Source organism: Mucor mucedo (genome assembly GCF_025094135.1).
Source record: "Mucor mucedo strain NRRL 3635 chromosome Unknown EV154scaffold_132, whole genome shotgun sequence".
Lineage (NCBI taxonomy): Eukaryota > Fungi > Mucoromycota > Mucoromycetes > Mucorales > Mucoraceae > Mucor > Mucor mucedo.
The window spans coordinates 69053-81915 of NW_026252416.1; the positions used below are offsets into that span (position 1 = coordinate 69053).

The following is a 12863-nucleotide window of genomic DNA, read 5'->3' on the forward strand; positions in this document are numbered from 1 at the left end:
AACAAAGCAATGTAACAAAACCTTGATCCAGAAGATAAAAGGGTATCCTCCAAGGGAGAAAGAAGTCGAGGCGGTGAATCTCTGGTACAAATCGCCAAACACCAAAGGAGCCGGGTTTGACATGAAAGGAGACCAGAGCTGTGGGCGGATTGGATTATTTGACGGATGCTCTACAAAATTCGGGGATTTATCAACAGAGGCGCGACCAATCGAAAAATCGATAATATCAGCCGACTGGATGAAGGCAAATATTTCTCGAGTTTCTAAGATGTTGCCAGCATTGACACCAGGATGAAGAGTTGAACGGATTCTTCTTTTGTATGTACCGATGGTTCTTTCTAAAGATCGTGCAGAGTAACAACGCAAGGGACTATATTAAAATCAGGTTAGACGGTGGATTTCTTTTGCACTACTACTATTATTTTAACTTACCCCATTCTTTTAATCATATACATAATATGATTTAATTGATGCATATTAGACTTGAAAATGGTACGGGAGATCGTTTCTTGGACAAGGCACGTATCCAGATAATCAAACCAAGTGTCAAATGATCTATCAGATTGGATGATTAGTGAGTTAGATATTTATAAGGCATTTGTAATATGTAGCTAATTACCTTTCGATTTCTTTAAGGTTGGACTCGCTTACAACCCACTGCAAACTAAGTTTAATGCCTCGGGAGAGAGCAATAAATGCCTTTGTGGTACTACTGGCGGGAAGGAGAGGTGCGACAATTGTAGGTATCACATACAGCAACCAAGCAATCCAATGAACAGATCGATACATAGAACGGACGTTGTCGGAATGCATGCCCTTGAAAGAGCCACTGAAATCTGTGGGGATATTACAGCGCGAATCGTTCATGGATTGTTGAATCTTGGCAAAGTTCGCAGGGGGAAAGGAGAAAAGGGTACTTGGATTCGTGACCAACAAATTTAAACCGGGCATTGTACCTTGGGGAAAGAAGATCAAAGCAGAGTTTGCTGACATTGGAGAACATATGCAGCTCATCGCAAAAGAAGAAATCTATTCCCAAGAAGGTATTTAATCGACCAAAAGGACTTGGTTTTTTGATGCCATAAGTGTTATCAGCGTTGGGCTTTGGATGTAAAATGTAAGTACAAAGTAGACGGGAATATAAAATGTGAGAACTTACGGATAACAAGGATTCCTTACTTCTCATAGCAACACCCCTTTCAATGAAGTACATGCCACCTTTTTTTTCTTCAACAGGGTGAACACCTTCAAATAATCGAATAAAGGAGACGAATAAGTTTTCTAAGTCGTAAAAGTTGGAATTTAACACATACCCAAACAAAATCTACATCCATGGAACCCTGTATGGCCACCAAACATTAACAGCCGCTGGTTGATTTCAACACCATCCGCAATAACCCCGAAACAAAATACGTTAGACGTAGCAACATGTTCACCATTACGCTTAACGACAAGCGGTTGTTTGCTTAATTGATCAAGGCTTCTAATTATGGGACGGAGGTAAGACTCAAAATTTGTTTTGGTATCGCCGAAAAAAATTGCTACTTGGAAGGTATATTCATCCGTATATCTGTTAATTAAATGATAAAGTTATTAATAATAATTTGAAGTATATCTACAGATATGTGATACATTACCTAATGGACGGATCGATACTGGGGATGATGACATGTACCATTACCATACTTTGTCGGGAAACCTTGGATGTGAAACCATCGACGCAGAGAACAATGGCCAAATCATGCTTACCCGAGAAAAGCCCCTTCGCTTTCAGCTCCTTGAAAGCCAAACCAGAGAAAAAGTCGGTGTAAGGATCGTCTTCCTCCATACCATCAATGAACTCTCGGTATTGATCGACCTCCTTACGGAAATCATTGCAGGTCAGCATACGAGCAAGATGATCACCGATGTCGACCATTTTGACAACAGATGTTGCACGTCTTACGGCACCACACTGAGGACAAGCAGCCATATTGACATCGATGATGGGATCAAAAAGATAGCAACCCTTCTTCGAACATATCTCATACTCGCGGACAAAATCCAGTTGTAATCTTCTTTTGATCATGGCAAGGCCAGCTTCTTGAGCATGAAATTTCTTCTTCTGGACTGATGCTAAAAAAAGGGAAGTCGATTAGTATCATTATTATAATTTAAAACTGATCGATAATTTTAGTATTTTACTGGATCGTTCTCTGTTCGTAAACAACTCCAACAATCTCTTCATTTCTCTCACTGCTTCGACTGTCATGTTTGACTTTACGCAACTATACATGAATTGGATACTGTCATATTCGTTATTGTTGAATGGATGTTCAGGAATAAGAATATCCTTGGTGTCGGAATCTTGATACATTTGGGCTAATATGGAGCATTTTTGGGTAAGCATAAGTGTTTAAAATTTCAATTATCGTTACGAACCTTCATCTGTGTCTTCTTCAGTTACAGTTGGCTCCGCAGCAGAGGGAAGAATGATCTCCCTTACATACGCCATTTCTTCCATTCTACTACGTTGTTCAAAGTCCACATCAGGGATGTGACTATCCAAGAACTCATTACAATCCAATGCTTCGTCAAAACGTTGTTCGGCAGGGATAGTCTCTACATTGACATGCGACAAAGGAACGGTATGAACAGCATCCATGTCCACATCATTTGCTTCACTATTTGCTTGATTGGTATTGGCAGCAGGAGACATAAAGCTCGTGATACGGTGGGCTCTGCCCTGTCTATGGACTATTGAAGGTGTAAGCGATTTCTGAATTCGATTAGGGTGCACCATGATTTTAAATTATTTGAATTAAACAAGTAAGTGAAATTATATGGGCCTGTTTTCTATAGGTTTTATATTCATTATAGAATTAGACTATCACAGGTCGGAACTACTTAAAACTCTTATGCCGTCATAGCTGCGAAGCAAATTGGCTTTCAAATACACGAACCTGTCGGGAGCTGTTGTCAAATTGTCTTCCCAAAACGGCGTTCAGAATTAATGATACAATACTGTGATTGGTGTATGCGAACCATACAAATCGAAGCTAAGTAACTGACAAAATGTTATAAATACTAAACATTTATACTAAATCATTGATATTATTTTAAATAATTATTTTTAAAATTTATAACATGAACCCCAACAATATTGCATTATCCAACGCCGATTTTATCCGTCTTTACGAAACTGCCATCAATCGTATGGAAGCAAAGTGGGAGACTAAGTTTTCTCAGTTAACTGCAGATATAAATCGTGGATTTTGTAATGTTCCTGTAGCCGTGAGCAATCACATGTACCTGAAATCTGGAGAACATTGTAAGTGCTGCAGTCAACTCAAAAAGCTTCAAAGATCCAACAGCAAGGCCTCCATCCAAAAGCCACTCGCAGTAGAGTCAGCAGGTATGAAATATCAAACATTTTCGGTTTATCTTGTAACAGTATTTTGGTTTTAATATTCTTACTTTGCGACTTATAGAGCATCTGCAAGATCAACTCCGTCGAGCAATTGCGCACTACAAGGATAATGGTCTGGTCGAAAAAATTGATGCCATGATGATAATTTTTGGATCTAGATCAATTGAAATGCGTAAGGAGAACAAGATCGCAGACTTTGAGATCGTGACCGAGGCGTATCTCAAGTCAATTTCGTCTGAGCATTGCAGCGATCAGGATATCACGGCCAGAGCCAAAGAGTCATACAACAACGTCCATTCCCTGTGTAAGCATTTTGTCGTAGCATATCTCGGTGACAAATTGCTGACACATTTTACATGGAGCTCACTTGATGTCAAGGTCCGTAAGGAGATGACCGCCTTGTTTGAGTGCATCGTTCTGTTCTGGAACAAGCGTGTGGGTATAAGTGGATTCCCAACAAATTTCGCCGCTGAGATGATCTCGGATGCAGAAGCTCACACCCCGGTGATGCCACTGTACCGTGCTGACAAGAACTGGATGGCACGTCGTATGCTGATTTCAGCCATTCAAACTGCTGTCCCAGTTAAAGTAAGTAATATTTTTGTATACAATGGTTCATAATGTGGTATCTAACTAAGTTTATTGTATGATCAGCCAGTACGACGTCCAGTTTCCTCAGGCGTGTCCAACAACTTTGACAGCTTGGGGTTATCCGAAGAGCCTCTGGATAACACGTCCACATTCAATGTCAGCATGAGTACGTTGAGTTCTTTTGGGCGGGTCAGAATGCCAGACGACGATGCTCCGTCAGTCTCTTCTAACAGCGACATTCTCAACTGTTTGTCTGACGATGTGTTTGACGATGTGCTTGACGAGGTGTCCGAGGAGGTGTCCGAAGAGGTGCCTGAGGAGGTGTCTGAGGAGGTGTCTGGTGCGAAGAGACAGCTTGCCAATTCAAATGCAGAAGGTGAAAGAAGAAAAAGTCAACGGTCTCGTAATGCTTAGATCCGTTTTTTTTAAAAGTCAACTAAAAAAATTTTGTTCTATTTTTTCTTAAAAATAAATTTTTTTTTCTTTCCCCAACAATATCTTTTTGTATTTAGCTTTGATGTATGTGTATGATACTATATATTTTTTTTTGTAAATATAGAGGTGCCCAGCCCCCATCCCATCCCTAACCATAAGGTAAACTAGTAAGTGGACTTCTCGCATCCGTGAAGGTAAGTTCAATATTCTTCTGTGCAACTAACTAAACCTGCTCTTTTTGATTGTAACCATTCAATTGTAATGTAAGCCAGTGATTATATTTGATTGTATTATACTCTAACACTGTAGTCTATAGATATAATGCATACAAAACTCTCGCTAGGTTAGACTAAGGTAAATAAATAAATGATTGTGACCTGTGTAAGCCACCCATTAATAATTTTAACTCTAGATATGTAGCTATTCTATTCGTATAATACTCTTACGTATCAATACAAAGCACGCGATAGGATAAGGTAAATAAAATAGCACTGTAATCTACATAAGCCACCCACTAATATTTTTAATTTTAGGTATGTAGATTTTCTATTTGTATAATACCCTTCCATTTTACCTGTAATTTCACCTCATAATCCATAATCCCTTTCGCCGTTATTATTTTATAAACATTTAATAAAAAATAAATAAAATTTTTCATAACATAAACACATAACTGTTCTAGACAAGGGTATAAAATTTGATAAGCAAGGGAAAATTTAAAGATACCGCTGAAATACGGCCAATAATAGTAAAACAATTGATGGCATTCGTGATAAATACGACCAATAATAGTATCGCATTCGGGATATATACGGCCAAAAAGTGTAGAAATTGATCGCATTCGCGAAGATTACGGTCAAAAAGTGAAGAAATTGATCGCATTCGCGAAGATTACGGTCAAAAAGTGAAGAAATTGATCGCATTCGCGAAGATTACGGTCAAAAAGTGTGAAAATTGACCGCCATCGCCGCGATCACGGTGAAAAATTGACCGCCGTCGCGGCGATTGCGGTCAAAAATTCATCGCATTTTTGCTGGTTATTATTTGATCAAAAATTGACCGCGATAGAGATTTTGCGGTGTCGCTCACTTCGTGAGCGGAGCCAGCGTCTGAAACGCACTCAAAGTTAATAAATATAGCATTTATTTGTAATATACGGTGGGATAAAAAATGATGATTTTGGATAAAATATAAAATTTAATGGGAGTTAGGTGTGGATGAGTAATTCAGGATAAACAATATTTTCTGTAGTGTTTGTTTATCTGAAAATAATACGGATATTCCGTTTGCTGATGTTGCTCTAGTATATCTAATAAATATTTTGTATACGCAATGCAAATCAACATTTTTACAGTCAATGCCAATCCACATTTTTACATTCAATGCCTATCAACATTTTTACACTAATAATGCCAATCTACCGGTCTTTGTTACTGGAGGTGGGGCAAGCCCCTCCCCCCAGACCCCCCTCGGAAATAAATTTTTCAGCTGAGTATAAATTCCGCTGGATTTTTTTATATGAATTGTAGTATATTATAAGATAGTGTATGAATTAATGGATACCTATCTTCTGCAACCAAATATACAAATTTCGATAAGATATTCTACATTTGGGATCGTATTTTATGCATTAGAAAATTAAAGCATAAATTATCAATTATAACTATTATGTTCTACTGCCAATTACACTTGACAAACAAGTATGTATCTTTTAACAGTATCCGTTACACGATCTTACGAAGAAGTGTGCCATTGCACTAAGTATTTGTCAGAATACTCGTGTTCCCGTTTCACACATCTGGAACAACGTTACCTTTAATCAATTCTAACGAGTAGAGTTTAGATAACACAAGATGGAAGACTAAAATATAGATTTATTCCAAAACCAGAAAGGTTGACTCATCATAAATCCAGGAGATGTTGGCAATATAAAAAGGATTGATTATTCCATAGCAGCAGAGTTCTTTAGTCTATTTTTACCCTAATAAAAATATTCGTATTATCTCATTATTTTATACGTGCATTTTATCAAATATCACAATTTTTTTAATGAAGAATCAAGAACTCTCTTCTGCCGCCCCTACCACTGCCCCCACTCAAGAATCGGATCCAATGTCCATGAATTACAGCATGGAAAGCCCATCTCATGAAGCCATTCAAGGTCCCTCTGCCCCCGTGTCTCGGAAGCCATGTCTCCTCAGAATAGGGAAGATATTGGTACTTTTGGTTTAAACGGTAAACATGATGTTCAGAAGAATATTTCGCATCAATTAATCAGAAAGATTAATCAATTTTCTATTTCAGATCAAACCACTTCTGACAAATTAGATGAAGATGAAGAATTGATCAAATGTTACAGATCAAAATTAAAATGTTTCACAAAGCACAATTAATGACGGATGATATTGAGGAGATCACAAAGAACAATGAGTTGATCACGCAGCTCAAGATTTCTATTAAGGAATTATCTATCCAACATGAAACAAAAGTGGATGTCAAACAAAACCACAACAAAAAAACCAATAAGAAAATTGATATCCCCAATTTCCAACTAGTTGATGATCTATCAACCAGCAAATCAGAAAATTACCCTTCTTACGAGAATGCAGAATCATTCGTCACCACCTTCGAAACAATTTTACTTGCGAAGGAAGTAGATGTAGGAAAGGAATGGAAGAAATATCTCCCCAACGCATTCATGTTCAACAAGAACGAAAAACATCTCCGTTGGTACACAAATTTCATAAATTCAATCAGTCAACATGCCTCCTGGGAAGAAATCAAGGAGAAGCTCATCGACCGTTTTGGTAATTCAGCCAACAAAGCCACCAACATTGAGAAATATTTGGATCTTCGCCAACAAAAAAATGAAAACATCAGAGACTATGTTGACAGATATCTGGAAACTTATCGCCGTCTTCCCATCACGAAAAATGCTAGTGATGCAATCGAAGCAATGAAATTTATTAAGTCTCTTTTGCCAAGAGCTAGGGAGGAAGTTACTAATTCTTTGAAAAAGAATAAGAAAACTGACGTAGAAAGCTACTTGCCCGACAATTTGGAACAACTCTTCAAGTATTTGGAAAAAATATTGGAGATATCCAGAAAGCTCTGTACATTTCAGTTATCATCCCAACGGCCAAATCATCCTACAACAAAAGTTACATCGTACAAAAAAAATACAGTAATGCGGAAGGTTACGACAAAATATGAATAACAAACGTGGGCTCCACAGCAACAACAACATCAACAAAGAGAATCCAAAAAGATTCAAGGACAACAGAAACTTGTGTAAGAGCATCCCCAGCAGTGCCCGATAAAAGTCGATTTGCCCGCTAATTAAGGGAAAATTAAAAGTTTTTTACCCCCAGCAGTGCCCGATAAAAAATCCTTAACTTTGGGAAATCAAAATTTCCCATAAATTTTCTCAATCCGAAGTGTTTTTTTAGAGGAAAAAAAAACATCAATAAAAAATACCCCTTTTTATCTCTATAACCTTTTTTAATAAAAATGAGCAATAACAACGATTCTGACTTCGACAACGGTAACTATTCTAGTAACGATGCCAGTGATAATGGTAGTGTCCATGGAATTGACGACCACAAGCAAAGTGGCAATGAGGATGCTGGTCCTTCCGATACCAGCAAGTTGAAGCGTTTTCGCTGGACACACGAGGAGAATGTCCAGGTGTGCAAGTCATGGTTGCGCATCTCGGAGCAGGCAGTCCATGGTAATTTGATAAAGGCGGAAGTGATCTGGAAGTTGATTATGAACGACTTTAAGGCGGAGGGTGAGCTCGACTGGCCAGAAAGAAACGAGAAGGCCTTCAAAAACCATTGGGGGAACATTTCTGCTGCTGTCAGCAAGTACTGCGGCTGTGTCGCAGCAATCCAGCGACGCAAAAAAAGCGGTAATGCTGCTGCAGATGAAGTACGTATCATATAACTATCGATAAAGGGATATAGTAGTTTAACTCAAATAATTTAACAAATAGTTGGGGGATGCTTTCAATTTGTTTCGAACAAAATACCGTGTTCATTTCGCTTTTTACGATTGTTTTTTGGTACTTCGTAGTAGTCCAAAGTGGAATGATGAGATGGCAAGAAGAGACGCCAAGCTCGTGAGAAAACTGGCGGTAAAGGCAGGTTCCAAGAGAACGATTACCGCTTCTTGTGCTCCTGGTAGCTCTGCTGCTACTGAGGTTGGGACCTCAACAGTGATTGCGGAGGATGAAGATGGTGAAAGTGATGGATCCATCATTGCGCGTCCTAAGGGACCCAAAAAGAGCAAGAACCAGGCTTCCATGGACAAGAAGATCACTGATACCTTGGTTGACTGGGAAACAAACCAGCAACAGCTAGCAGACAAATACTCTGAGATGATGAAGAAGATGGATATGGCGAACGCCATTAAGCAGGAGAAATTGGCTGTCAACCAAAATCTTTTGGCAATCAATCAAAAGTTGTTGGATGAGAGATTGTTCAGCGTTGACTTGGAAAAGTTCAAGGATGATGAAGAGACTTTGCGTTTCTATAAGCTTAGTCGCAAACAAGCTTTGGATCGCCTCGAAGCTGAGATTGAGAACGAAATACTTCGTACAGAAGATCTTAATGGTGAACAATAAATATGTTTAATCCTCTGTTCCATTCTCAAAATTATTTATATTTTTAAAACTAGATAGACCTATACTTTTGAGTGAATTTGATTTAGAAGTGAAGTCTAAACAATTCCATGTCCTTTTCTATGCCAGAGATGCGCGACCAAGGCCTTCTTCAATCTGAAATGTTCAGATGCATCAATGATATTTCCGTGGCGCTCTAAATAGCTAGAAAAGTTATAGAACGAAGAATCGCGAGAAATGTCTGCAGCATCAGAAGGATTGGCAGAATGAGACTTAAAGTAATTGTTTGGAAGGGTGTCGCTCTCATCCCGCTCGTCTTCGACTATCATATTATGCATAATTATGCACGCCTTCATGATCATACCAAGATCTTTTCTTTTCCACAATCTTGCAGGACAACTAATTATAGCAAATCGAGCCTGCAATACGCCAAAAGCCCTCTCGACATCCTTACGGCATGCTTCTTGTTGTTTAGCGAAGTTCTATATTTTAAGAAGTCACGATTAATAGCTAGCATATATATTTCAATATTTTAGAAACGATATTTACTACCTCGGCACCAGGTTTTGGAACAGAAAATGTCTTTACCATATTGGCAAAGTTGGGGTATATCTTATCGGCAAGATAATACCCCATGGTAAACTCCTGGTCACCGACGTCAAACTTCACATCCACGCTGCTGCCGTTCGTATATTCATCGAACAAATCCGATCTGTCAAGAACATTAATGTCATTCAATGAACTTGGTAAGCCAAAATGGGCATGCCAGATCCACAGGTCATACGAAGACACTGCTTCCAAAATCAATGTTGGCTTCTCTTCCTTGCCGGTATACTGACCATTGTATGCCGTTGGACAGTTTTTCCAAGTCCAGTGCATGCAATCGAGAGACCCGAGCATACCTGGGAATCCACGTTTTTTGTTCTCTTCGAGAAGTCTCTCGGTATCTTCTTCGTTGGGTCTTCTAAGATACTCCTCTCCAAAAACCTCAACGACAGCAGCGCAGAATTTCTTCATACTTTTCAAGGCAGTACTTTCACCCAAACGCAAATACTCGTCTACCGTATCAGCGCTGACGCCGTAGCATAGCTGACGTAATGCAGCAGTAGCCTTCTGCAAAGGATGAAGACCCATTTTTCCAGCAGCATTTGGCGTTCTTTGGAAATACGGATCATGCTCGGTGATAGCTTCCACAATTCGAAGAAAGACATTCTTACCCATTCTGAATCGACGACGAAATTCTTTTTCGCCGTAAACCGGGTTTTGGACAAAGTAATCATTTAATAGACGTTGATAGCCGGATTCACTGTCTCTGACAATGACTCTGCGTCCCTTGACTGAACCACCTGTCTTTGACTGACTGTCCATTTCATCCTTAAGTCTTTTGATGTTCAGTATATGAAGGACATTATTATTTGCACGCTTTCTAAAATTCAGGAGTGCCATGGCTGCGAGTTGTTCCATCTTAAAAAAATTCGGGATTGAGTAAAAAGATCTTGACACTTTTTTTTTTCTGGTACATTTAATTAATTAAGTTTTTTGAGGTCCGTTATTTAAGACTTTTTTTTTAAACTGCTGGGGTTGACAAAACTTGGATTTTTATATTTGTTGGTAGATGGTAAATGATTTTCCGAAAACAGGACTGTGATTCCTTTTTTTTTTTTTTTTTTTTTTTTGAGCACCTGTCTGGTTCACGCGCTTGATAAGAATTTTTTTTATTACAACCCTGAACTAATTATGTCATCTAACAATATGATATACTCTTTAACAAACATTATGGAAGCCCTTACTCCTTCAACTTTGCCCGGTGTAACGCAGTTAAATACTGGCGTAACAATTAAAGTAGAATCAGCTAGCTGGAAGGAATGCCTGGCCGAAATCAACGAAGCTTGTGCCTATGGCTGGAGAATCACTAATTCCATCAAGCAACCCATGGATCTCTCTCTTGAAGAAGCTAAGGCTAGAAGCATTTCTCTCCGTTTCTCTCAACAGTATTGCTGTCATCGTGCTGGTACTTACAAGTCTGTTGCCAAGGATCGACCCGTTCAAAAAAAATCGAAAAAGGTTGACTGCAAGTGCACTCTCCGTGTTAGAAGCTTTTATGCTTATCCCGAGTTCTATGAGCTCATTATCGAAAAGGATCATACAAACCATGTTCCTGGAGATTTTATGGACCATATTCGCACTCTTTCTCTCCCAAGAGACCGTTTACATGAGATTTTGCAGCAGCTGAAGCATTCATCAAAGACTCCTCGTCAAATTAGAATTGATATGTTGAAGGCAGCTGACTCTTATGGTCGCAAGTCTCATTTTAAGGTTAATTACCATGATATCTGGAACACTATGAACAAGGTCAGACTATAAACTCAGTATTTACGGAATATTGATATTAACAATAACGCGTTTTAGGTTGATAAGGAGATGTATCATTTTCATAAGGATCATATGGTGTCTTTTAAAATTTGGATTGAGACAAAACTGCCATCTGAAGGCTACGAATGCTTTACTGGAAAATTGGCATACACTGAGGACCCATCCTTGTTCGCCTGTGGGTTTGTCTCCCCCGATCAGAAGATTCGAATGAAGAATTCCAGTGCGTTTTGTTTGGATGCCACTCATAGTATTTCCAGCAATATGGCCGATATTTTGTATACTTTGATCATTCGTGATAATAGCATTGGCAGAGGATGGCCAGTTGCCTATATGATTACCAATGATCATGGCACTGGACCAATTGTTGAATGGCTTCAGCATTTGAGGGATGCCCGTCTTTTGGTTGATCCTGAACAATTCACCATTGACTGTTGCCAGGCCGAGGTAAATGCAATTACCAACACCTTTGATCCAGCAAAGACAAAGATTCAGTACTGCATTTTCCATGTGACTCAGGCTTGGAACAAACATCTTGCTTCTGTTTCTGTTCCTGGATTTTCACCTTCTCAGAATAGAGTGCTCAGAGGTGAAATGATGAGCTATTTACAAAGCATCGTATACGAAGAAGATCTTGATCAGTTCCATCAAAAGGTTATTGGTTTCCAAGAAGAGTATGCCGACCAAACCAAGTTTATGGACTACTTCGTCAAAAACTGGTGTACTGAAGACAAGTTCAAAGTTTGGAGTAGATCGTACAAAGACATCCAGTTTTCTCATATGTTGACCAACAACTTCATCGAATCTTGGCACAATCAATTGAAGACCGTGTTTTTGGGCCGAGTTAGAAACAAGAGACTCGACAAGCTCGTTTTTGTTTTGGTCAATGATGTCGAGTATTACCTCCTTCAAGAATTTGAAAGGGTTATTCAGGGTAACGGTGCGATGTCACCCTTCTTTAAGCAGCAAAGAATCAGAGAGCTTGAGGCTGAGGAAGTTGATGATGATGATAGAGAGAGAATGGTTGGTGGTCCCTCGGATGTAGATGGTGAAGGAATCAGAAGGTATCAGGTTAGCTCCTTTGTCGATGGTGCTTCAATCGATTATTCAATTGAAGTAACCATTGACAATGTCATTATGTCTTGTTCCTGTTACGATTTCGGCAAACGAAGACAGCCATGTAAGCATATGTATCTGTTGAAAAACCATACTAACTTTTCGTTGCATTTTCCTTCGTCTGTCAACAACTACGTTGTTGATAATGTTCCTGTTTTGGAGACGGCTCCTATGGCCACAATCATTCAACAGGATCATAACGAAGAATTAAAGGATCATTTCTTAGATAACATGGCCACATTAAACCATTCTCGATCTGATTTAACACGTCTTTTCAAGTATATGACCAAAGAAGAGGCAACGGTTGTAGATGAAATTTTG

The 12863-nt window shown here is 39.0% G+C and overlaps 1 protein-coding gene across 1 annotated transcript; it reads left to right on the plus strand.

The window, feature by feature from the left end:
• Positions 1-3126: 3126 nt before the first annotated feature.
• Positions 3127-4430, plus strand: EV154DRAFT_576241 (uncharacterized protein; the record flags this gene model as incomplete). The annotated part of the gene is made up of 3 exons (XM_051606482.1): positions 3127-3394; positions 3471-3997; positions 4064-4430. 3 exons carry the CDS (start codon positions 3127-3129, stop codon positions 4412-4414), a joined length of 1146 nt encoding a protein of 381 aa, XP_051452839.1. The 3' UTR covers positions 4415-4430.
• Positions 4431-12863: the final 8433 nt, after the last annotated feature.